The 23,836-nt window shown below is 33.2% G+C and overlaps 1 protein-coding gene across 1 annotated transcript in view; it reads left to right on the top strand.

Annotated features, from left to right (window-relative positions):
• SKAP2 (src kinase associated phosphoprotein 2) overlaps window positions 1–23,836 on the top strand; it is a 178,472-nt gene that overhangs the window by 16,066 nt on the left and 138,570 nt on the right. Inside the window, exon 4 of the mRNA XM_063100515.1 lies at window positions 2,586–2,693. Coding sequence (XP_062956585.1) covers window positions 2,586–2,693 — 108 coding nt within the window. The remainder of the gene's footprint in view (window positions 1–2,585; window positions 2,694–23,836) is intronic.

Below are 23,836 nucleotides of genomic sequence, written 5' to 3'. Positions count from 1 at the left end.
GATGGGTCATCACTGGAACAGCAGTAAGATGAAGAAGACCATGTTGAAAAATGGTGTGTCCTTTCCACTTAATACAGGTTAAAAAGGGAATAGCCCTGTACTTACACAAAATAAATTCTTTACTTTCTTAGTTAATTCAAAGGAAGCTGGAGGGTGGAGGGGCAAATGAGGCCAGTAGAGTACTTAATTTATTTTGTCTTAGATAAATATAAATATCACACTGATTTTTTTAAAAAGATACTTGTGCTGAGAATACCAAGGTCAAAGATTCAGATCCCTGTACCAGCCAGCCACCAAAAAAACAAAACAAAACAAAAACACAAACAAAAAAAAACAGTGTTGGAATAAACTGCAGTTCTTAGAATGGGTAAGTTGAAGACAATTTCACTTTCATGTGTAATGTGAAAATTATTTAAAAAAAAAAAACCCAAGAAACCACAGAGGTCTTTAACATGTCAATGACCAATTTGTGTAGAATAAGTATTCTTAACTCAAATTAAATATTATTGAGTTTGTAGCTTTGATGATCTTTTTGCTATGGGCACATATATTTAAACATTTATATCAAATGTAGATTGGGTGTGTACATGGGTGTCTGTGTGTATATATAGATGCATATATACATGTGTACTTACACATAAAAATGTATAATGGATATCATCAAAGCATAATAAACTACTCCTGATTTTTAGAACTTTTAAGTTTTAATTTTTTCTGATTATTACCACATAGGGTTTAATAGATTTAAGCCTGAGCTCCTGAATTTTATTCAAGAATTTTTCCATATGTTCTTTGGTTTTACTTGGTCTTTTTTTAATAGTCATAATAGTATAATCTGCTAAGTGCTAATTTCTAGTGAGGTATTTGAAGTACCCTAATACCATTTTTCCACAGCAAGATTTATATTGTAATGTGTGATATGAAATATTCTTAGAAAATTCATACCATAAAAATTCTTACTTTGTCAAGGGTACTCCTAGTAACTAAGAATAACTGAGAATTTTGTGCTCTCTCTTACTACATATTCCATGAATAGTCATAACATGTTCAAAATATTTTTACTGGCACTTTGAGGTTTCTTCTTACCTTGTGTTTGAAATCAGACCACTCTTCATAAGAGAAGTATTGTAAGGGACCACTGAAAGTTCTGAAAAGTACTTTGAAGATCTTAAAAGAAAGATTAGATCTGAATAATGAGTAATGTTTATATGTGTTCCTTGGAATTTTAGTTGGAGAAGAAACATCATATTTAGTGCACTTAGTGGTGGAATCACTAAATGACAAGATAGCTATCTCTAGATTTTGTTCTTATTGTCTTAATGAGGTGTCTGTGTCTTTACTTTTTCAGGAAAAGGATAACAGTTACTCTCGAAATAGCAAAATTATAAGGAAATAGAATATTTTTTATTATTGTTTTGACAGTGTTGTCTTGAAAGAAGCTATTGTCTCTGCCAAAAATATGGTGAAAAATAGGGTGATAGCCACCAAATGGGTATCAGAGAATACAGATATCCATTTGTAGAGAATAGTAGCTGTAATCTGGATCTGCCCAGAAACTGTGGCCCAAAACTAATACTCTTAAGTACTACAGGATTCCTACAGGGATTTTCACCGTATTTTTTGGGTAATCACTGAGGTGGCTGGTTTTCTCTTGGATTGTTAACAGGTAATTTGAATTGTTAACAGATACTTGATACAGTATAAGCATACATTTTTCTTTCTTGTTGAATCTGAGTGAAAAATGAGTGCTTATATATATCTGGGCAAGCAGATATCTGATTCAGTGTTTTGTTTTTTGTTTGTTTGTTTTTTAAAATCACTTTAACAATATATGGAAAAAACCAAAATCACAAGATCTTATTATCATGGGGATGAAATGACCTAGAATAAACGAAGAAACCAACCAACCAGCCAACCAATGTAGGATTTGAAAATCAAGTACGAAACTGGCCAGAACATTTAAAAAATGGTAACATACCACTGAATGAAAATGTAGAGTCTAGTTTGTAAATCATCTTGTTTGAATTTAAAAGGATTATATGAGTTTTTAGGCAGTTTTTCCAATAAAGGATTCCTACTCGAAAATGCAACTGTTTTTGATCTACTTTACTGTAATCCTGGGATTTTTAATGAAAATGCAAAATGTTCCTATGGCTTCAAATCATCAATTTTTTATAATAATTTTTCAAATTATTGAGTAGCTAAATGGAACTACTTGAATTATTTTTTGTTTTGTGTTTTCAGGCTTTTTTTGTTATTATTATTTTGGGTTTTTTGTTTGATTGGTTTGGATACACACTCTATTTTACCCTGTGTCTTCTTTATGAATTCTTCTTTTAGAGACCATCCTAATTTTGAGACTGTATCCTTTTGTGTCACAAATAAGCACTTGTCTACTGACCTTCGGAAACTCATGTCTCAGTTACAAGGGATATAAACTGAAGGACCTGTTTTATTTACTTCAAGAAGTTTTTTGTTTTTACATGACAATGACTGAACTTAATAGTAGAACTTTCTTCTTCTGACGAAGTAACATTATTTTAAATAGCTGAATTATTAAAGGCATATCTTGGATTTTTTTACAGGTGATGCAGAAGATGAGGAAGAATATGATGACCCTTTAGCTGGGACACCAGACACTATTTCATTAGCCTCAGAACGATATGATAAAGATGATGAAGGCCCCTCTGATGGTATGTGACATTTTTCTGTAGAATATACCTCTTTACACTTTCACACAAAACAATGCCATGTTGTTATGTACTATTTTCAGGTGATGGTCTTATCAGAAAACAGATAACCACAGAGGCTTCAGTTAACTTACCTACCAGAACCTTTAAAGGAACAAGAGAGCTCTCTCTAGTGGTTCTAGTAAGGTTTTCCTATGTATGAAGTTGCTTCTTTTTCTAGGTAATTTTCTTTACTAAATTTTTTTAGAAGAGTGCTTGCATCGTTGTATGAATATTATTAGTAACAGTTTGTTGGTTAATTTAATATTATCAGATTCTTGCTTAATTTTATTGTGGTGTTTAATGGCTTGTTGTATTATTTATTTTATAAATAATGAAAATGGTTTTTGATCTATTTTTTTCAGAAAACTTCATTCAAAAGTGAATTTGTAAAATATTTAATTAGTTCTACATGGTCTTCTCACATTGAGATAGGTTTTTATCAAATGCTTATTTTAATACACATTTTCATTTTTGATTGTCACACAAAAATGCCCTGCATTGTACAATAATAATATGTAGTGTTTTATATTAATTGAATTAGTGATAAAGATGATTGTTTATCTTTTAGTAATTTCTAAAAACTACTGAATGTTGCTGAAGTTATGCAACTTGTTTTTAGTATGGCATGTGCTTTCTCTGTTATAGCTAGTTAAGTGCATCTGCATTTTAGAAACCTTATAAGGGTGATATATTGTTATAAATTAAGAATGTATATTGATAAATTAACTATGCATATTAATTTGTGGCACTCAAAGTTTCACATAGACATAGAAATGAATAATGCCTTCTGCCACTACATGATGATCAAACGGTGCAGTTCCATCTCTAAATACAATTGCTGAATGAAAATATGCTTCCTGCAACAGAGCACTCCACATTTTATGTTATCCAGATTATTCCCTTTGGAAACATAAATTGCTTTTATGAGATATAAAATTATGTCTATTGCAGAACAGGGATAAGTCAAGTACATGCATAAGTGATAAACATCCTAACCACTGATTCAGAACAAAGCAATCTTTTTTTTTATATCTAGAACTTTGTACAATGTGTAGTGATAATAATCATATCCATTTTATGTTAAATTTTACACTTTGGCAAACATTTAATTTCTAATTTTAAAGGAAGGGATTTTTTTCTAGTATATTCTCTAGCTTTAAAAAAGATGCACATTTCTCTTCACTCATACTTATTATCTGAAACAGAGCATTGGCTTTTCTAACCTCCTCTTCAAAAGCATTTCTACTAAATGTTTTATGATAAAATAATATTTTCAGGCAAAACAATGAATTATTATTTAAATTGTACTATTTTCAGGCATATTATCATCTGTTTTGCTTCTCTGTAAAACACTGGTAGATATGAATGGCTGTGTGTGTGTATATATACACGCAGAGACAGAATATGCTCAGTAGAATATATACACATATGCAGAATATATTCATAGAATGTATATACTCAAAGTTTCTCAAAATAGCATAAATATTTTAATGTACAGGGGAGCATTATGTGCATTCTTAAAAAAACTGCAACCAAAAAAAAAAATTTAACAATTAAATATCTATGAGAGCCAGAAATCCTCTCACTAGAGGATTTGTTAGAAAAAGGGAATTGTTCTTAAATTAAAGTGCATTTACATGATTATTATGTTTTCTTTCTTAAGAGTAATTTATGTTTTTATAACCAAATATATAGGAAATGTGTAATATCATGAAAGATTTGTTGTCGAAAGGTTACTTTATCAATATTTGAATATTATTTAATAAAATTTATGTATAAATCAGTTTTTTGTTAAATATCAGTGTATATTCATTAGTGTTTAAGCAATACTTAAGCAGACTGAAAATTTAACTTTGGTATTCATTTTTCATATATAAATAATACTATTTTTGATAGTTTTACATAAAAATATTATTATAAATTAATTTTCAAATTACTACTTGGACTTCAAATTTCCATTCTAAAATATAATCTTTTCATACCAGTTTTTATCCTTGGAACTTAGATTTTATATGTGTTCTCTTTCCTTTGCTGAATAAATTTTTCTTCATTATGTGACCTCACTCTACTGATGTATTAATTATAAAAAAGATAATGCATTTAAGAATAAGTATAACCAAATCAACACAGGTCACCAAAAGGTCTTTTGTCAAATCAGATTGTTGTTTTGTCCTTTTGACTTTTACCTTATGGTAGGCACTAACAAAGTATCTGAACTTTGATGGATTATAAACTCTAAACATGATATGTATTTTTCATAATGCTAATGTAATTTTCAAGGTACTGAAAAGGTCAAACCTGCACATCTCTGTGTGCATTCTAAGTCTGTCTTTCCCTTTAATATTTCTTTTTCTCTGTTCCTCTGGTTCAAAAGTTCACTCAGTTCCCAAATGGCCACCTAATTTTCCAGTTATTCCCTCAAGCCATATGTGTTTTGGTTTCTTTATGGTTTATTAGGTACTGTAGGAAAGTAGCATAAGTTATATCTTCTAATGAAATTCAAGCACACTTCAGTGATGCTTCGACTTGATTGCTGGGAGCAATTAAATCACAGCCAAGGAGAGTAATGCATAATCTCACAGGGTCCAGACACCCTACAGAAATTGAATGGGAATGAAAACAGAAAACAGAAACAAGGTCTCCAAACCCTGCCAGACATGCTGTTTGCAGCCTGCCTTTTTTCTTTTTTTTTTTTTATTGGCCAACTGCCAGATTGATAGCAAAATCATAACTTGCTGCATGCTAACAGGCAGAGTTCACTTGTAGGTTATTGTAAGCTGATAAAGGGTTAGATGGAGTTTTGATTTTCACATTGGACCTTGGTACACCAGATTAATGGAATTTCGATGAGAGACTAGAGTGGCCACAGCTTTGTCAGAGAAACAGATGGAGATTCTATAGTCATGTCTACTCATTAATACTAGTTGCATGAAAGGTGTGCTGCTTCTCTATACAAAAGAGTTGATATAATTGATTTTTGAGTGGTACATTGAAAAAAACGTATCTTATTGATGACTAAAATTGTAACATAAATGGTGACAGATTTTTGTCTAACTTGTAGCATAAAAAATTGTACTTTGTAATTTTTTTTCTCACTCTTCGGAAACAATTTTTATTTTTATTTTTTGAGGATAAATACATCTTAAGATTAATAACAAAAAGGGAGAGAATGACATGCTAAATAACATTTTAGGGAAAAGAATAAGAATCTGTATTTTATTTAAGAATAATTACATAGACTGCTGTTTCATTTTGATATGGTAATATTTAGAAGAAAGCATACTTATTAGAAGTTTCATTTTATTAGCCTTATGCTTCATTTTTTTCTGGAAAATTTTTTAAAAACCCAATCATAGTGATTTCTAGATTATTGTAGATCACTGTTAGAAGTTTTATGCTATCATGTGACTGGAAATGTTGGAGTGTTAAAATAAATGCGTATGTCAGTAATCAGATAAAATTAGAGATAATGAGACTTAAAATCTTAAAGAAGGATATCTTGTATTGTACACATGTTAGAACATTTGGGCACTAAGGTGGTAGATATAGGGTGGTTTTAGACACTATATAATGACTTGGGTTTCCATTTTTCTATTCTGAAATCATTTTTCATTCATTGTTGTCACTTGTGAAAGAAAGCTTCTAACCATATAGCATTGTGGAGAGTCCCTGAGGTGAGGTGTAAGCATTCAGTGAGCTAGAAGACATATATCGGCTCTGCCCATCAATGATAGGTCGAAGGATCCCCATGGACATTTGTTACAAATCTGATTCAGTCCTAGACCATAATCATTTTGTGGATAAGAATCTGGAACCTCTAGGGTGTGAATGTAGGAAGGCTAAAATGAACCCGGAAGATATAAAACAGTCATTTATTGTCCTGGTATCTTCCTAACTAAAAATTCCCAAATAACATAGGTTACTATGGGCATTGCAAGGACATAGGTTTATATGAAAAAATATTTGCTTAGGAAGGAAACTATTTTTTAAAGCTTGGGATTAAGAAAAAGATTAAGCTATTTTGATAATGATTTGTAATATTAAATAATGTTATTATTTTCTTTTTTGGTATACCTTTCTTAAAGAAAACCCAGTATTTTGGGTTTGTAAAACAATGTAAGTCACTTATTCCAAAGGATTTTTTAAAAAAGGATTGTCTCCAGGATGCCTAAAAATAATGAGCTCTCACAATGCATCAAAATAGGCTTAGGTGCAAACCCATTCATGTGCACACACATAAATTAAGTGTGCCTAACTTTTGAGAAAGATATTTTTTATGTAAAATTAGGTGGAGCACTAATCAGTTCTTGTAAAAGTCAAGCAATAGATATTTTACTGTTCTGTGGGTATCAGTAGAATAGGAAACAAAGTTGAAAACTAGAGGAAAAAAAGATTCTTTCAATAACTTACCATTTAGGATGTTTTTCTACCTAGTATAATGTGGTTTTTGGTGCTTAAAATTGTATTTTTGTATTTTATTTGGAGAATTTAGTTTAGTTTGCAACTTGCATATGTTTTTGTGTATGTATCTTAATATTGCACTTGTGTTTGTAAACTTTTTTGGTTATTTCAATATGCCAAATTGCTAGCTTGTGTATATTTTAGCGATATAAAAACAATGATTATTTTAGTCATTCTGTTATGTGTGTAGTACAGTTTCAAGCATTTGGGTAAATGGGAGGGGATTATAGTTTGGGGAAATATAAAAAGTAGAGAACATGTTTTTAATCTTTAAGTTATATATTGTGTGATTGGGGATATAAAGTACAACATATGTGAAATATTTTTGTGCTACAAAGGCATATATAAGTAAATAAAAACAGCCATTGAGAATAAACTCTCAAGTTTTTAAACTATTGAATGGGAAAATCCATCAGAATAAAACAGAGTGGACAAATAATATTATAACAAAGTGTGCTAGATAAGAAAGATTGCAAAGGTAATAAACCTCAACATTATGAAAAATAATGCATCCTCAGTTCAGTAAATTAGCAGTTATCTATACAATACATGAAGGGGGGTGCAAGATTCCTAGATAGTACAAAGAGGAATTCAAAGATGATAAGATAAAGTTCCTTTTTTCAAGAAACATGTAATCTAGATGGAAAAAGAAGATAATTACCTAAAATAAGGTAACTAGAAATCTAAATTATAATAAGGCATACCAGGAATATTAAATAGTATGTGCTACAATATTCCATGGATTTGGTCTATACCAACACAAATAATTGGTTTGATTGATTTTATGCCCTGATTTGTTGACTGAATCAGTCAGATGTTTTAGCACCATGTTGAATAAACCAAAGCATAAACTTTCTGCTTAAATTCTGGAGATTGTGGAGTAAGTTGGATAGGGAGGGCCTTTTATTTGAGGTTTGTGTGGGTCTTGAGGTTTGCTGGAAAGAGTGGATAAAGAGGTTGAGAAGAACATTTGGACTAGAAGTCCAGAAAACAGGTTTTCATACTCACTGATGATAATTTTGTTGTCAAGGACCAGTTACTTAGCCTTTCTGGATTTTTATTTTCTGGTTTGTGAAATAAAGAGTTTGTAGCAGGTGATTGCTTAGAAGTTCCCTAGAGCACTAAATGTTTGTTTTCACATTTCAGAATTAGTGAATTTACTGGTGGCAATGAGGTGATTTGCCTGGAGAAGATAGGTCTTAGGCGTAATAACCGGACATGATGTTGACTAGGAAGAGGTGGAGGGGGTCTTGGAGGTAGGTGCATGGTTTACATTGGGAGCTGAGTGCCAAGTCAAGTTAAAGGAGTTTACCTTTGATTTGGTAGTCATTAAGAGATCCCTGAAGCAATATTCTGATGTGATGAATACAAATTTGAGGGATATTATCCTGGCATTTAAATGTAGGTTGAATTAAGGCAAAGAGACCATCTAGTAGAGGCAGCAAGCGAAATGCTTTGTCACATTATTTATTTTAAATCTTGACAGCATCTCTGTGAGGTAGATATTATTATCATTATTTGACAATTAAGGAAACCTGGAGATAGAGAAGTTAAGTAATTTGCCCAACGTCATATAGCTGCTAAGTGGCAGAACTGGAATTTGAATTCATGTCTGTCTGACTTCAAGGACCATGCTCTGCTCTCAAAACCACTAAATTTTTCCTCTTCACCAGCTAGGATACTCATGCTTTTGGTTCAGGGGATGTTGAAGAAAGCCTAGATTAGAGTAGTAGATATTACACTGAAAAGAAAGGGATTTTCTAGCCCCCTTCTACTTAAAGTATGGTCCACAAGACCAACAGCATCAGCATCATCTGGGAACTTGTTATAAATGCTGACTCTCTGTCCCATACAAGGCCTACTGAATCTGAATCAGCATTTTAACAAGATCCCAGGTACACATTAAAGTTTGAGAAGCTCTGTTCTAGAGGCATTTATCATACTGATCCTTGCAGCAGAGAAGAATGGTAAGCCAGACCATGCAGTTGTACTTGAAGGGCAGCGTGTGCAAATGTGTGACTAGGCATTGCACAAGGCAACACCTTGAAGTAGGTAAAAATATATGTTCTTCTATGTGTCCAGCTACCTCCACTGGGTATGTGTCACTCAGCAGTCTTATGGTGTGGCTTCCTTGGCCATACAGGGGCCCTTTCCTCAGGCTGCTGTTTTGTAATGTGCTAACCTCACACAATGTCTGTTGACTCTTTATCTTAAAACATGAGAAAATTAATACACCCAGCCTTCCTTCCATCTCTCTTCCCAGTCTTTAATTCCAGTTTTCTTAATTATATTATTTTTGCATTGTTAAGGTGTATAACATTTATATCTGATTCTTTAAGTTGGCTGCTTTGTCTACAGGTTGGATTTTAAACATTGGTTCTTTACCTTCATGCCATTTGGTTTTCCTTAAATATCTGGAGAGCCATGGTTAATGATTCATGTTTGTGAGTAAAGGACCTGGTCGAATAGTGCATGTAGCTTGTGTGGGATGCCTTTGCTTCTGCATGTCTATTGTCTTGAAAGCTTTTCCTCTGAATGGAGATTATTTCTAGGGGTTGTGAGTAAAGTGGCAAAGCTGCCTAGAGGCATCTTAGTGAGGAGCAAAGAGGCAGACTGCGACCCCCACAATTGCCAAAATAAGTAAGACATTGCTTAGGGGGAAGTTAAATGCTTTTAATTCATTCCCAGTTACAGGTGTTTGACCCTCTGTCCTTATTTGGTGGTGGGGTGGGGGCAGGTTGGATCTATTTGATGCTCTGCTCTGTTTCTCTCTTGGTTTCAGTGTCCTCTCTGGGAGCTCTCCTTGGGAGCTAGTGTACTTTGTTTAGAGGGTGGAGTTCAGGACCTAGACTCAACACACAAAAGGCTTTACTGCCAGTTTCTTTTGATGATGGACTCAATGGTTCTGGCTGCTTGATTATACTTCTTTAATGAGTGACCCTCCTCACCACCCTGTAACTCTGCTTGTAGCATCTGTAAGGTTCCTTTGGGAAAACTACCACTTACTCTCCTTGGTGTCCTTCTGGGCTTTTAGTCCTCTGCTATATCTTCACCACTCCAGTCTCTTCTGCTTTCCAGTTGCTACAAATTATTCAAAAATTTTGATGCACTGAAGACACCTTTCTTGATTACCAATGTTGTTAAGACTTTATTCTTTAAAAATAAACAAAAAGAATTTCAGGGGGACGTTAAGAGGAAAGATTGATGCTCGGTCTAGGCTGCCTTTTCAATAACACCAAGACGTTGCTTTATTCTAAAACATCTTTACAACTGATGTATTAGAATCATTCCTTGGGGAAGAAATAAGCTCCCTGGCCACCAGTCAAGGGTAGTCCAAATAAGTATGTCAGTCAAGCCTTAGATAAAGTCATTTAGAGTGAATGCTAGCTTTCTAGAAGAACCTAGATGCTATAAGCAATCAAAAAGAACTATCCCTTCCCCTGGAAGAATTGCAGTCTTATTATGGGTACAAGATATGCATACGTAATAGTTGGAGACCTTATCAACCTTGCTCAAATACAGAAATATGTGGCATTGACAATAAATACTCCAAGAGATGAGGAAAGGAAGAAGCTATTGCGAACGGTGTCAGTGGATGTTTTATGGCAGAAGTTGGAGTTTGAACTAGAACTTAGTAAGGATGGATAGATTTTTAATTAATAAAGAGTGGAGGGAAGAATGCTTTTCAGATAAGCTGAGGGAATGGGGGATAAGAGGAAATGGATCTGGAAGTGAGCGTAGTCTGAGGAATTGTGCAGTGACTAACATAACTGAGAAAGGTTGGACAAGATTGTGAGATGAAGATTGACAGAGTAGCATGTAAAAAGCTTTGGCTCTGGCTTTAGGTCCTGGTTCTGCCACTAACTAAGTTACTCTGGCTAAGGCACTACCATTCTGAGTTGGTTTCTACTTCTTTAAAAATAATTCCATTATTTTAGACAAGGTTGAATCCAAGTATTGAGAACTGTACATGGTCTTATAAGGAGTTCAGTAAGCATCTAGACTTTTGAGCAAGAGGATGGTATGATGAAAAGTGGTATTTTAGACATATCTAACTAGTTGTAGTATATAGATGGATTGAAGGGGATCCTTTAGTCTGTGATGTAAGAGACTATTCCATTAAGCCAGATGTGAAATCATCAGAGACTATACCAGGAGAGGGACAATGAAACTGGAAAGAAAAGGATACCACTTGTAACGCCCATATCTAATAATGAACCTCAAAATTTATCAGTACAGTATGCAGGAAGATGTTTGCCTTTTTTTTTTTTTAATTATGGAGTGGGTTAATGTGCTTTGTGTTAGGTATTTTTATTTTTAAAAAACTGCTTATATGCTTTATGTAAATGTTATTATAAAAATCTTGTACAATAGTAGGGATAATTACATAATAAAGTACATCAAGTATAACAAAAAAAGAAAAGAAAAGGATACCACTGAAGAAGAATGAAAAGGACTTGGTAAGCAGATATGTGTGAAATTAGAGAGAGAGAGAGGCCAAAGATGATTACAAAATTCTAAATTTGGATGACTAGAAGAACTGAGGAAAAGTGAAAATTGGGAGAAAAACAGGTTTGGGAAAAGATGAAATTGATGATGAGTTTGGTTTGAACAGCTGAGTCTGAGATGACAGTGGACATCAAGACTGCCTAGCAATTAGCTAGAAATAACGGGAATGGAGCTAAAATGAGCCTTAGCTCGTTCTTCTCTTCCTACCTTCATCCCTTTTTGAGCAGATATGGGATAAGACATACCTTAATCATCCTAAAAATGAGGAATAGTGGTTGAGAATGGGTTCTAGAATTATACTGCCTGGATTCAAATACTGGCCTCTTCATTACTTATCTCTCTGGTTCCAGCAAGTTGCTTAACCTCTGTATAGTGTCCATATCCTATGGCTGTTACTAGGATTAAACAGGATAAAGCATATAAGAGCTTAGAATATTTCCTGGCTCATAATAAGGACATATTAAATTCAAGTTATTATTTTATCCAGCCTATTTTGGGATTGCCTTAGATAAATGTTTCTTTCTGCATTTGACACAGTTATGTCCAAGGTGTTATCCATCTTCTGTACAAAATAGCTAATATGTTTCACTGGCTAAACTGGATTTTGTAGGATTTGCAGTTGGAAGTTTTAGGTATTCAAAATACATAATCATTTGTTAAACTGGGTATTCTGTGTTGAAAACTGTTAGTGGTTAAAATTTCTGTAGCAAATGTATCATGTCTTTGCTCAGAGCCATTCTACCTCTCTGTGCCTTAGCTTCTTTCTACTAAGTAATAACCATGTGAAAATAAAGAAATTTTTTACCTAGAAAAATTTTGTGATAGGTGTCATGAGCTGTATCATTTTATCTTACTACCGCAATGTGTGAGGGTTCCCATTTCTCCCCATCCTCTTAAATACTTGTTACTGTCTTTTTTATTTTAGCCATCCTATTGGATGTGAAGTGGTATCTCACTGTGGTTTTGATATGCATTTCTCTAATGACTGATAATGTTGATCATCTTTTCATATGCTTATTGGCCATCTGTGTGTCTTTGGAAAATGCCTATTCAGATCCTTTTCCCATTTTGTAATTGGATTGTGTTTTTATTGTTGTTATGGATTATTTGTACATTCTAGATACCAGTTCCTTTTCAGATATATGGTTTGCAAATATATTCTCCAAATCTAAGTTTTGTCATTTCATGTTCTTGATGGTCCTTGAGGCACAAAGGTTTGAATTTTGATGAAGTCTAATTTATCTTTTTTTTTTGGTCACTTGTGCTTTTGGTGTCTTGTCTAAGAAGTCTTTGCCTAACTGAAGGAAGATTCTAAGGGTGTTCTTTACTTGAGGTTAAGTGATTTCTCAAAATACTGAGTTCTTTTACTCTAAGAAATTGTGAGATTAATATACTAATTAAAACAGGGACATATATTCCACCTTTAATGTTATTATTGTTTAGTGCATATTTCTAAATGTGCAAATGGAAAAATGTAATTTTCTTACTGTGCCTTTTCAGCTCAGTGAACTCGAATTCTGTTACCTTTAACATCACTTGAAAAAAGAGTTCTTGTATTGTGTTGTGGCATATGATATCATTACTCTCATTTCTAGCAACATTCATGCCTTTGAGATATAAATGCAATAATGTTTGTTGCAAAACAACATAAATGTATAGTCACGTGGCTTTTCTTTCACATTAATTTAACAAATTATTTCAGATAATACATAGTCTAAATAGATTATTTTGTTGACTTGCTGACTTTTCTGGGGCTAAACTTTGTCAACACATAGTTATAGTGGCAGGATCTAAGGGTGCTGGGATCATGGTCTTGGAAAAATGGTTATTGTCTTTAGCTTTCAAAAAGAAAGTTAATTTGTTTCTTTGAATCAGTCTCTTTTCCCTTGCAAGGATATATTTTGTTTCCCCTGCCCCCCACCCACCATGTGTGTCACCAAACTGAGCAGTCTTCCCAGATAAGGGAATTGAGACACCGTTGTGTGAATTACCTAAGCAGCACTATTCAGTGTGTGGTCTGAAGAATGGTCCTGGTCTGTGATCCATTTGTTACTGGTCTGTGACAACATAAGTACAAAAATCTAGAGTAAACACTTAGAAATATTTACAGCAATTTGAAATTCCTGCTTTATCCAAGTACATGATCATTTTCTTTTCTAGTAATGCATATTTATTGGAGACAGGGGTGTTTTAACAAAAGTATTGGTTTGTGATGTGTTGGGGCAGAGAGGGACTGGTCCTTCACCACAGATGTAAGCATTGATCTAGGGTCTGAGAGAATTAATTACCGTAGTCACAGAACTTAAGATTTCTGTGTGTGGTTTACTTTGGGTTTTTTGTTTGTTTGTTTGTTTGGTTGGTTTTGTTTTGCTTCTGGAGTCCTATATCTTTTTCTGTATCCTTCTCCATAGTCGTGTTCTAATTTAAATATTAGGGGTTATTTTCACTATGGAGAAAGAAACGTTAGCAGTTCTAATTCTGCATTTCTTGCCAAATTTATCTTCAGGTCCAATGTCATAATTGTATATTTAATTATGTTTTTGTATGAAAGTCAAGTAGTGGTGCAGTCTCGAAGCTTTTCATTTGGAATATCTAGAGAAAAGTAATGAAATTTGAATATCAGCTAGTTCTTTTTCGTGCCTAAAAAGCAGAAACATATGATGTCATACTTAAAGACTCTACCAGAAATTTATTTCATCTGAGATGTGCTTTTGTGTCACTTTGTGTAAATGTCTTCAAAAGCTCCTTCTCATTTTTTTGCACCACCTGTGAGGTTTTCCGTTTTGAATATGTTCATCACTTAATATAAAAATAATGTTTTAATATAAAAAATGGTACAGTGTCTTACCATGGGGAAAAGAAATGCACATATATTTCTTTCATTGAATAGGACTTGTTTTGGTATTGGTATCCTGGGATCTGTGTCTTGGGATATATATTCTGTAAACCTCTAATATGCTTAGAATAGGATTTCTTTGCTAAAAGCACGTGTGTCTCATAAAAGGTGAGGAATTGATTTTTTACATATAAGTGGTAAGAAAGGGTAACAATGTTGCATGTTTTAGGTGGAGTGCTAGATGAATTAAAAATTTAATTCAACAGATTTTACTGTTGTGTTAGACTGGAGAAAATAAAATGATTGATAAGATGTCAGTGCCTTTAAGGACTTTATAGATGAGTAGAGGAAAGAGAGATGTAACTACAGCTCTAACTCAAGGTAGATTTGTGTAATCACTACTACAAGAAATATAGAAGGAGAAAGAAGATGGTAATTATGATTGGAATGAAGACAGACTTAATAGTGGAGATGTCATTTGAGCCATATCTGGGAGAATAAGAAGACTTCTGATATATGGAACATGGAGGTAATAACATCTCAGATTTGTGAAATAGCCTGCTAAAGGGATGTATTGGTCATGGCTGTTTTAATGCATGGGACAGAAAAAGAAACCCAGCTCAAACTGGCTTAAGCAAAAAGCAGAAAGGGGAATTTATTGGTTTGCCTATGGGAGGATGGAGTTGGAGTCTTGCTTCATGCTCACCTGGATATGGGTAGGTGCTAAAACTGTAATGGGTATTGTCACTCACATCCTACTCTCCTATATGTGGCTTCCCTTGAAAGAGACTGTACCTATTGGATGGCTGTGGCAGAGATGACCACCAGCCACCAGCAGATTCTTTGATATTTCCTACCAGCTTAGTAACTCATGTAAAGGGAGATCTCTCAAAAGTTGTAGCAGAAGTCCTTGGTTTGGCTCACGTGCTTACTCCAAATCAATCACTGTGGCCTTGGTGTGTGTGTGGTGGTGTGTGGTGTTCCAATTGACCAGTACTGGGTCATGTGACCAAAAAAGAGTGTGGAGGAAAGGGATTAGGCCAGCCTCATCTGAACCACAGGGGAAGTGCCTTTCTCTAAAAGAAAACTGAGGTACTCTTAAAGAAAGAAGCGATTCAGAGCAGGCCAAAACAGACATCCACTATAAGGTAGGATATGTGAAAGAATGACTAAATTCAGGTGTTGTAAAAGCATGTATAGGAAGAAGGGAAAAATAAAAGGCTGGGGTAGACAGTAGTCTTATACCATCAGCAGTGGGTATTTCAAGTTCATTAGAGGAGAGTAATGTCATTAAAGCAGCAGGTTAAAATCATTATTTAGCATGCTAAATTTTGAATTAATTTATAGAGAGAAGAGCTGCAGGCAAAAAATGTCTAGGCCTGTTTGTTTCTTTCTTTCTGTTCAATCTTCAAACCTTTCTTAAGGGCTGATTTTCCAAGTCCAATTTGAAAGTATTTTTGTTTTTATTTTAACCTGTTTGCTGTTTGACTATCTTATTCTTTGCCTTTTTAGCAGTACATGGGTACAAATGGTTAAATAGATAAAATAAACCAATCGCTTTTACTTTTTAGCATCTATATGAAGAGGTAGAATTGTATAGATTTGAGCTAAACAAAAATTATATTTTTAGATTGTTTGAATTTAAATTGTCCTGAATAGACTTGCTTTTCATTTCCATTTCCTGATTTGTATTGTTTTATAGAAAACAATTGAGGCAGTTAACAGAGATACATAAATTATACAAAGGTTAAAAAATGAGTTAGGAAATCAAAATCAAAGATGGGGAAAAGGAAGAGAGGATACTAAAGTGAAGCTAGGATTAATATTCGTATCTCAACTGCATCCATGAGTACCCTAGCTTTTGCTGAAGATCAACCACTTATTGGCTTTGAGCTTTCTATCAGCCCATGCAAAGAGGAAAAACTGATCAGGTGCAAGATTTATTTTGTTCTTGATATAAAAATAAATCAGATACTCAGGAGAAGTACAGAAGTACTAGGATCTAGGGAAATTTTGTTCAAGAAGGCTCAAAAAAGGATGTCATAAAATGTGGTAAACAAAACTTACAAGAGTATGTTCAGTAATGCTGTGGAGTTCTTTCTTAAAAGATCCATCAATATAGATATGTAACAGAGTGCCAAAACACAGTTTAGGACAAGTCGTTTTATGTGGGTCCAAAATAATAGTCTAGATCAGGGTATGATCTTGGGGTAAATCTGTCATGCTCCTATTTTTATAAATACTTTTCTGTTGGAACACAGCTACACCCATTTATTTACACATTGGCTATGGCTGCTTTCATGCTGGAACAGTAGCAGTAAAAGTGGAGACCATATATACCATAAGGCCTAGAATATTTCCTATCTGACCCCTTAATGAAAAAGTTTGTCAACACCTGGTCTAGATAGACAACTGTCTGATGTATTGGTTTAAAATTGCAACAGCATATAAAGTGCCTAGAGCAAAGTCTCAAACTGGTATGTCAAATTCCAAATTCAGCCTATAGATCAGTATTTGCTAAAGCTTTGGCCAAATCAGTATTTGTTTTTAGAAAATTTGTGTCACACCAGAAAAATTCGGATTTCTGCCTTCTCTGGAAAAGTTGGATGATCTGGTAATACAGGCCTTACATTGTGTTTGACATCCCCTTTAGATACACCGACTCTTTCCAGTTTGTCCTCCCAGTCCTCATCTTCTGTAGATACTTATTTTGGTGACTAGGCTTTTGGTGATCTGGAGGTTTAAAGTTTTTGGCCCCTGAAGTAGAATTACTTCACCTATGTTCAAAATATTTTTTCTTTTAATAGTACCAGACAGCAGAGAAATTTAGGATATACTCTCTGATTACTACTTACAATGTAGTTATTCTGTGTTACTACTTGTAGGCAGATAATATAACTTTTTAGCCAGCAGAATTGATGTTAGGGTTGATTTTCTCTTAAGAAGGTGAGGAGTTTGTCAAGGATGTGTGCCTACATAGAAGACACTTGTATGTGAAAGTGGAATAAGAGATTTGGCCTGGGGCAGGCCAAATTTTCCTTAGAAAATGATTCTTGTTCTATCCCAATACAAAGACAAATGGGTAGATAAGGACTAGATGATGTATCTCTTATACAGTTACTTACTACTGTAGCTCATCAGTTGTCATATTTAACAGAGATGAGAATGGGTTAAGCTATTACCATAGAAATAAAGAATAAAGGTTGGGTTTGGCAAAGAAACTATCAGATTAATTATTATTATTAATTTTCTGATAAATGTTAATTTATTAGAATAAGCAAGTAGAGATAAGGATTGTAAGAAATTGGTCAAAAGACAAAATATATTTTGTTGTGGGAGGGGAGCTGGAAGTGGAGAAGAAAGACGAGGCTTGGTGCACTTCTGGGGAGCTCAGGCCTGAGAAGAACCTGACTGGTGGCTCATTGTCAACTTGACAGGTGGGGACAGGAGAGAATGGGGAACATGGGGAAGAACGGAGACTTCATGATTACGCCTAAGGTGAATTCTGACACTTAGATTCTTTTCTCAAGGAAGTGATACCATCTGTACAGAAAATGGGTAAGTGGATAAGAAAGATCAGGTCTGTTGAACTTGAAGTATTTAGTCAAAGATATTTAGGAGGGAGGCTGAGATATGGAGAATCATTGATTTATTTGCCTGAACTTGTTGAATGTCATGAGAAAGATAAGACTTGCCAGAGATTGTAGAAGTAGATAGATTAGGCAGTTCAGAATAGATATCTGCCCCAACTTTTCTCACAGGTAAACCAGGAGATTTGCTGCTTTTGTTTCTAAATATACAGCCCTAATTTACAGAATTTTAGAAGCCATTAATTACTTTCATTCCTAAGTATGACTATGTAGTCATGGGGATATGTTTGATCTTCATTGAGTTTTTTAGCATTTATTTGAATGCTGGTATAATATTAGACTTTACTTTTCTCTTTGTTTTTGTTGTCTAATTATTTTCCTCCTTGTATTTCAGGCATCGTGTTATGTTACTATGTTTTGTCTTGGCAGCTTAAATAATATTAAGCAATATTCAAGACAGATCAGATACTCCCAATATCTGAATACTACATTTTCAACAGCTCTAAAAGAGGATAAACTTTGTGTTTCGTCATATTAAGTATAAATTGTACTGTCATGGTCAAGTGCACAGATATTTGTGTCATATATACCTGGGTTTAATCCTCGGTTGACACTACGACTTTGGAAAAATTATTTTCTCTTTAAATCTTAGTTTCTTAATTTATAAAAATAGGGAAAATTATAGTATTTCATAAGATTGTAGTAAGGATAAGTGCCTGGCACGTAGGTCATACCCAGTGTTAGTTCTTGGCTATTATCATATCACAAGATGACCAAGGGATTGGATGATTAACCTGATTTTACTATGTATTTTCTCTGGAATATTTACCCATGTTTGAACAGAGGCAATTTAAGTTGTGTTGGACAGTATCGTATTTAATCATATATTATGAGTAGCTAAAAGGTGAGTTGATAACTCTATGATTGTTTTTATGATTTAACATTCAATTTTTACTGTCATAGGTACTTTAATGTGGTGGTTTCATACACATCATGACTTATGTTAAATTTCAGTGGTCTTTTTTATTTGGGTGAATTATATTTAGCTTTCTGTCTCTGTCAGACAGTAGGAAAGTAATGAAACAATAGCATATGAATTTGATTAAAATGAGCCTTAACCCTGAGAGCCATTAACTGGATTATTTTGTTAGAAAAATGCCAATGGAATCAAAATGTGGATAATCTTGAAATTTCAAATGGCTTCATTCTTTGGTTGTCTGTTCGCATATTTGATGATCAAAAAACCCAAGATATATAGTTACTATAGAGTTATGTTAAGACAAAATTTTGTAAATCAAGTTACATTTTTAAAGTATGAGGATGTAACTTTTAAAAGAACTTGTTAGTAGATCCTGTTTTATGAATGGAAGAACTATTTTTTGACAGTCACTCCCTGTTTTTAAAATCAGATTCTTAAATATTTGATTTTTAAAAAAGAAATAAACCCGTAGCATGTGACTACACGTTTTATAATTAAATAAAATTAAAGTCTTAATGTTGTTGCCTTGAATTTTATCAACTGGAATTCTAATACTGACATCTGCAAAGTTTTCCTTTGGGTGATAAAAATGTATAAGAGATAAGAGTTGTTCTTTGTATGTATAATATTTGGATTTTGTATAATAGTAGCTCCTTTAGTTAAAAATTGCTCCTCAATATATTTTTTTCTTGCTCTGTTTTGCTACCCCATTGAGCTTTAATAAGGTGTCTGTTATCATGAACTATCTTTTTTCTGTTGACATTATCTTAAATCCTCCACTCTTTCTATCAGATTTTCATTTAAAAACGTATTTTAATGTATTTTTATGAATCTTTGGGTATAGAAACCTATTGACCTGTGTGAATACAGACACTTCTGTGAACTAGCTGTATTCCTATGAGACTATAAAAACATTGCTACTGTGTTATTTTGTGCAGAAATATGAGTTAAATATCTATTTATCTTAAAATTAAGGTGGCGGAATGTGTCCTAAAAAGTTGAAATACTGATGTCCGTTTTAAATTTTATGTTTCAAACAAGCTATTTGAGGTGTACATACACAATTTTCATTAGATAGGAAAATTGAGTTAGGTATGGTTTAGGTATATTTTCTCAGATTAATTTTTCCGTTACTGTGGCTGTCAGTGCCCTCAACAGGAATTCAGATCGAGAAACTCGTGTTAGCAATTAATTTCCTATCCTTCTGTAACATGCTAAAAATGTAGAAAGGTTTCAATGAACATTGATCAAATTAGTATGTGATTTGACTAATACTTTTCTAGAAGTCTTGTAAATTAAATCCTTGCTTTTATACCTAGAAAGTAATTAGCCAGAAAACATTTTGCCTTATCAAATTTCTTTGTTAATAAAATCTAATTGATCTGCCACTGATTGGTGTTTGAGATAAAATCCAAAAGTCATCTGTCAGTATAATTGCTAATGTATTAAGTAAATTAACACATTTATATTGTAAAATTATGTATTCTTAGAATTTATTGTCAGTCTGAATTTTCTTATCTTTAATATCTTAATAGTCTTAATTTTCTTATCTTAATATCTGACCTACTAAAGCTAGAGTAATACAAAATAGCTGTATATATACATAAGTGATGGTAGGCCAAGGAAAGGTGCTAAAAGAAACAAAAAAAGGTTCCTCGGCATTAACTTTGCCAGTCACTGCTGAGTATATAATTGTATTACATTTCAAAAGTATGACTAAAACTGATATTAAATTTCTCATAATTGCATAAATTAACAGTGTACATTATCTTACTATGTGACTTTGGACATGTCTTGAGATGTTGCTGTTTCTTCAGCATTCTTTAGAAAGCACGAAGTAGGAAATGCTTTTGTGAACAAAAAAGTGAACAAATTACTTTTTTTAATAAAAGATGTAAGTCAGTTATTTAGTCTTGAGACCATCATGTACAACTATTATCTATGCATAATCATTCTTTTGGAAAATAACCAGGATTTTAACATGCATAATCATTCTTTTGGAAAATAACCAGGATTTTAACAAATGCTGTTATTGAATGCAAAGCAAAAGAAAAAATAAACAGGAAAAAAAAAGTAGTTTTATTTTTCATAACAGAGGCATAACTAAAATGTGTTAGTATTTATCACATGTGGATTTTATGTGTTTGGGTCAGGTTATCAATGTACTTTGCTAGGACCTGTGATTGAAAACTGAGATTATCTTCTGCTTTTTACAGTGTGCTATTTTATCGTTCCCAAGTAATACTGTAACTATTTAAACCTTGAAAAATTCACTGGTATGGTATTTAGAATCTGTTATTAGGGTATCATAGGAAGGATGTGGTGAGTTGGTGGTAATTGATTTATCCCCATTATACTGAACCTCCCACTCTTCTTCTACTTTGTCCTCCCTCGGGTAATAATCACAGGGTCAAGCTGCCAATCTGTAGACTTAATTTTTCTCCAGCAGTACCATCTGGCTCCTTGGCACCAGAAGTTATATTGGTTCTTTGTGGTTGCTACTGAATTTGTGATATTGTTAGACAGTTTATGGGATATTTCTTGCTATTCAATCCTAATTTTCTTTTAACTAATTATTGATTTTTGTTAGAGAGTCTTCCTTTGCCATTTCTGGGATTATGGCAGGATTTTATTGTGAAAAGAATGGAATGCACATAAACAAATACTATGTGTCAGCCTTGAGATTCTCTTCTCTGTATTGTATTCTATCTAGTCCTTTAGTAGCTTTCCCTTTTAAGAGAGATTAAAGTTAGTTGTTTTAATAAAACAGGAGGTTTTCTCTTTTATTCAAAACCTGTATATTTGTTTTAAAATTATTTGAATGTATATTTAAAATACTGTTATGACTGCCATCATTTCCCAATTATGAATATTTAGAAATCCCTATCAGTGGCACAGATAACCTTCCAACATCCAGTAATACTTAATCCCCTTTGAAAAATGGCCACTTGTGTGTATCTTATGTTTTATTTTGTAGAAGAGGTGGTCTTACTGTTGTGCCTAATAATATCCATAAACAGTTTAAAAGAATAATTCTGAGAAGTACTTCTGGGTTTCAGTAACTAAAAAGATTTGCCTAAGCACACATTTCTATAAACTTAAGCAGTTTTTCATATTACATAGTAAACTAGACATTTTTGATGAGGGCAAAAATTAATTGACCCATTGGTTTCTGAAGTAAAGATCATAAATGAAAACAAAATATTTCTTGAACTCTTAAAGAGTCTGCATGTAAAGCAGTTCATTTTGACAAGTATTTACTTATTATATTCGATTGTACTTATTTTTAATGGAACAAAATAGACATGTTTTAGAAAGTTTTAAAAACGTAAAGGTATTCATATGAAAGTGTTTCTCCTGAATTTAAATTTCTAATTAGATGCTATATAATCTATGTTGCTGTATAATAATGGCAGGATACTGACATGTTAGAAATATTTACTCTGAATTCTTTTTATTTCTGATACAAGGGTGTTTGAAGTTCTTAAACAGTGATTTATCTGGGATTATTTTAATACTACCATATTAGAAGCCTACTAACAACCAATTGGACTTCGCAGAACATTTTCAGAATATTAGATAAAATATACATCTAAGTTGCTGTAATTTAATTGTGATATGATGTTAAGTCTAGTTTATACTTTTTTGTTTTAATGAATATAAAGAAAAGGAGCAATAAATGTCACTTTAAGAAGAACTAAATCAGATGTCAGTGAAATGATTCATGTGCTAACTGGAATAGTTAACATGCATTTTATTCTACTGTCTAGCAGGAGGAGGTGGGCTATAGAAAAATGAATTCTTCACTAAATAATTTACAATAATCATATCAAATTTTAATAACTTGAACTAAAAAGGCATACATATGATTCATATTCTCAGTTACCTACATTAGAGATTGTGCTTTCTTTAAACAAAAATGTTATAAATATGTTTAATTGGTAAATCATGATTAGTTTTATATTTATAGAGTAGCATCATGTGATCAGTTTTTAGCTGTTACTTAATGTGAAGCTAAAATTTCACAGCTAATCTGTTGTCTCAAATGCCAGCTCATTAGAATTTGTCCGTAATATTAAAAAATGCTCTGAATTGTTTGTTGGCTTTATCTTAACTCAAATATGTTAAGGGGACAGTAGAGCATTTTTCTTTGGAATCACAGAGAGTTCAGTGACCTTTCTGTGGCAAATTATGTAGAAAGAAAATATTTATATTCATTTAAAATAACCTCTGTGAAGAAATAGTCTCATTACCCTGTTTGATCAATTTCTTGTAGCCTGAGCTGTAGCATGCTGCTGTTGCCATTGGTTGATGGAATACACTGAGTAGTGGCTAATGGTGATGGTGCTCATCAGGAAGGGTTCAGCCAGCGGTCAGCAACAAATAATTCAAGACTGTTTCTAAGTTTGTGGCTGGTGGAATTTGCTTCTTGCCCCAAGCCAGCGGCATTGCTGAGCTGGGCTATTTGATTAGAAGAGAGGCATATTTGCTTCTTAGCAACTCGCATTTGCACAACCCATAGTCCTCTACTGCCTCCAAAGGTTTTCCTTTTGTGATGGTAGAATAATACTTTATTGTTGATTGACAGACAAAAGAGATTCTAATACAAGGCAGGCTTATAACCATTTTTGTTGTTGGTTTCAAGAGATTTCAGCCATGTATACCATTTTTTGGATAAAGTATAGACCAAATGTATGTACATTGTAAATAAGCATAAAATCCCCAATAT

The sequence above is a fragment of the Cynocephalus volans genome, chromosome 6, assembly GCF_027409185.1.
Source record: "Cynocephalus volans isolate mCynVol1 chromosome 6, mCynVol1.pri, whole genome shotgun sequence".
Taxonomy (NCBI): domain Eukaryota; kingdom Metazoa; phylum Chordata; class Mammalia; order Dermoptera; family Cynocephalidae; genus Cynocephalus; species Cynocephalus volans.
This window is presented reverse-complemented; position numbering and strand designations above follow the sequence as displayed.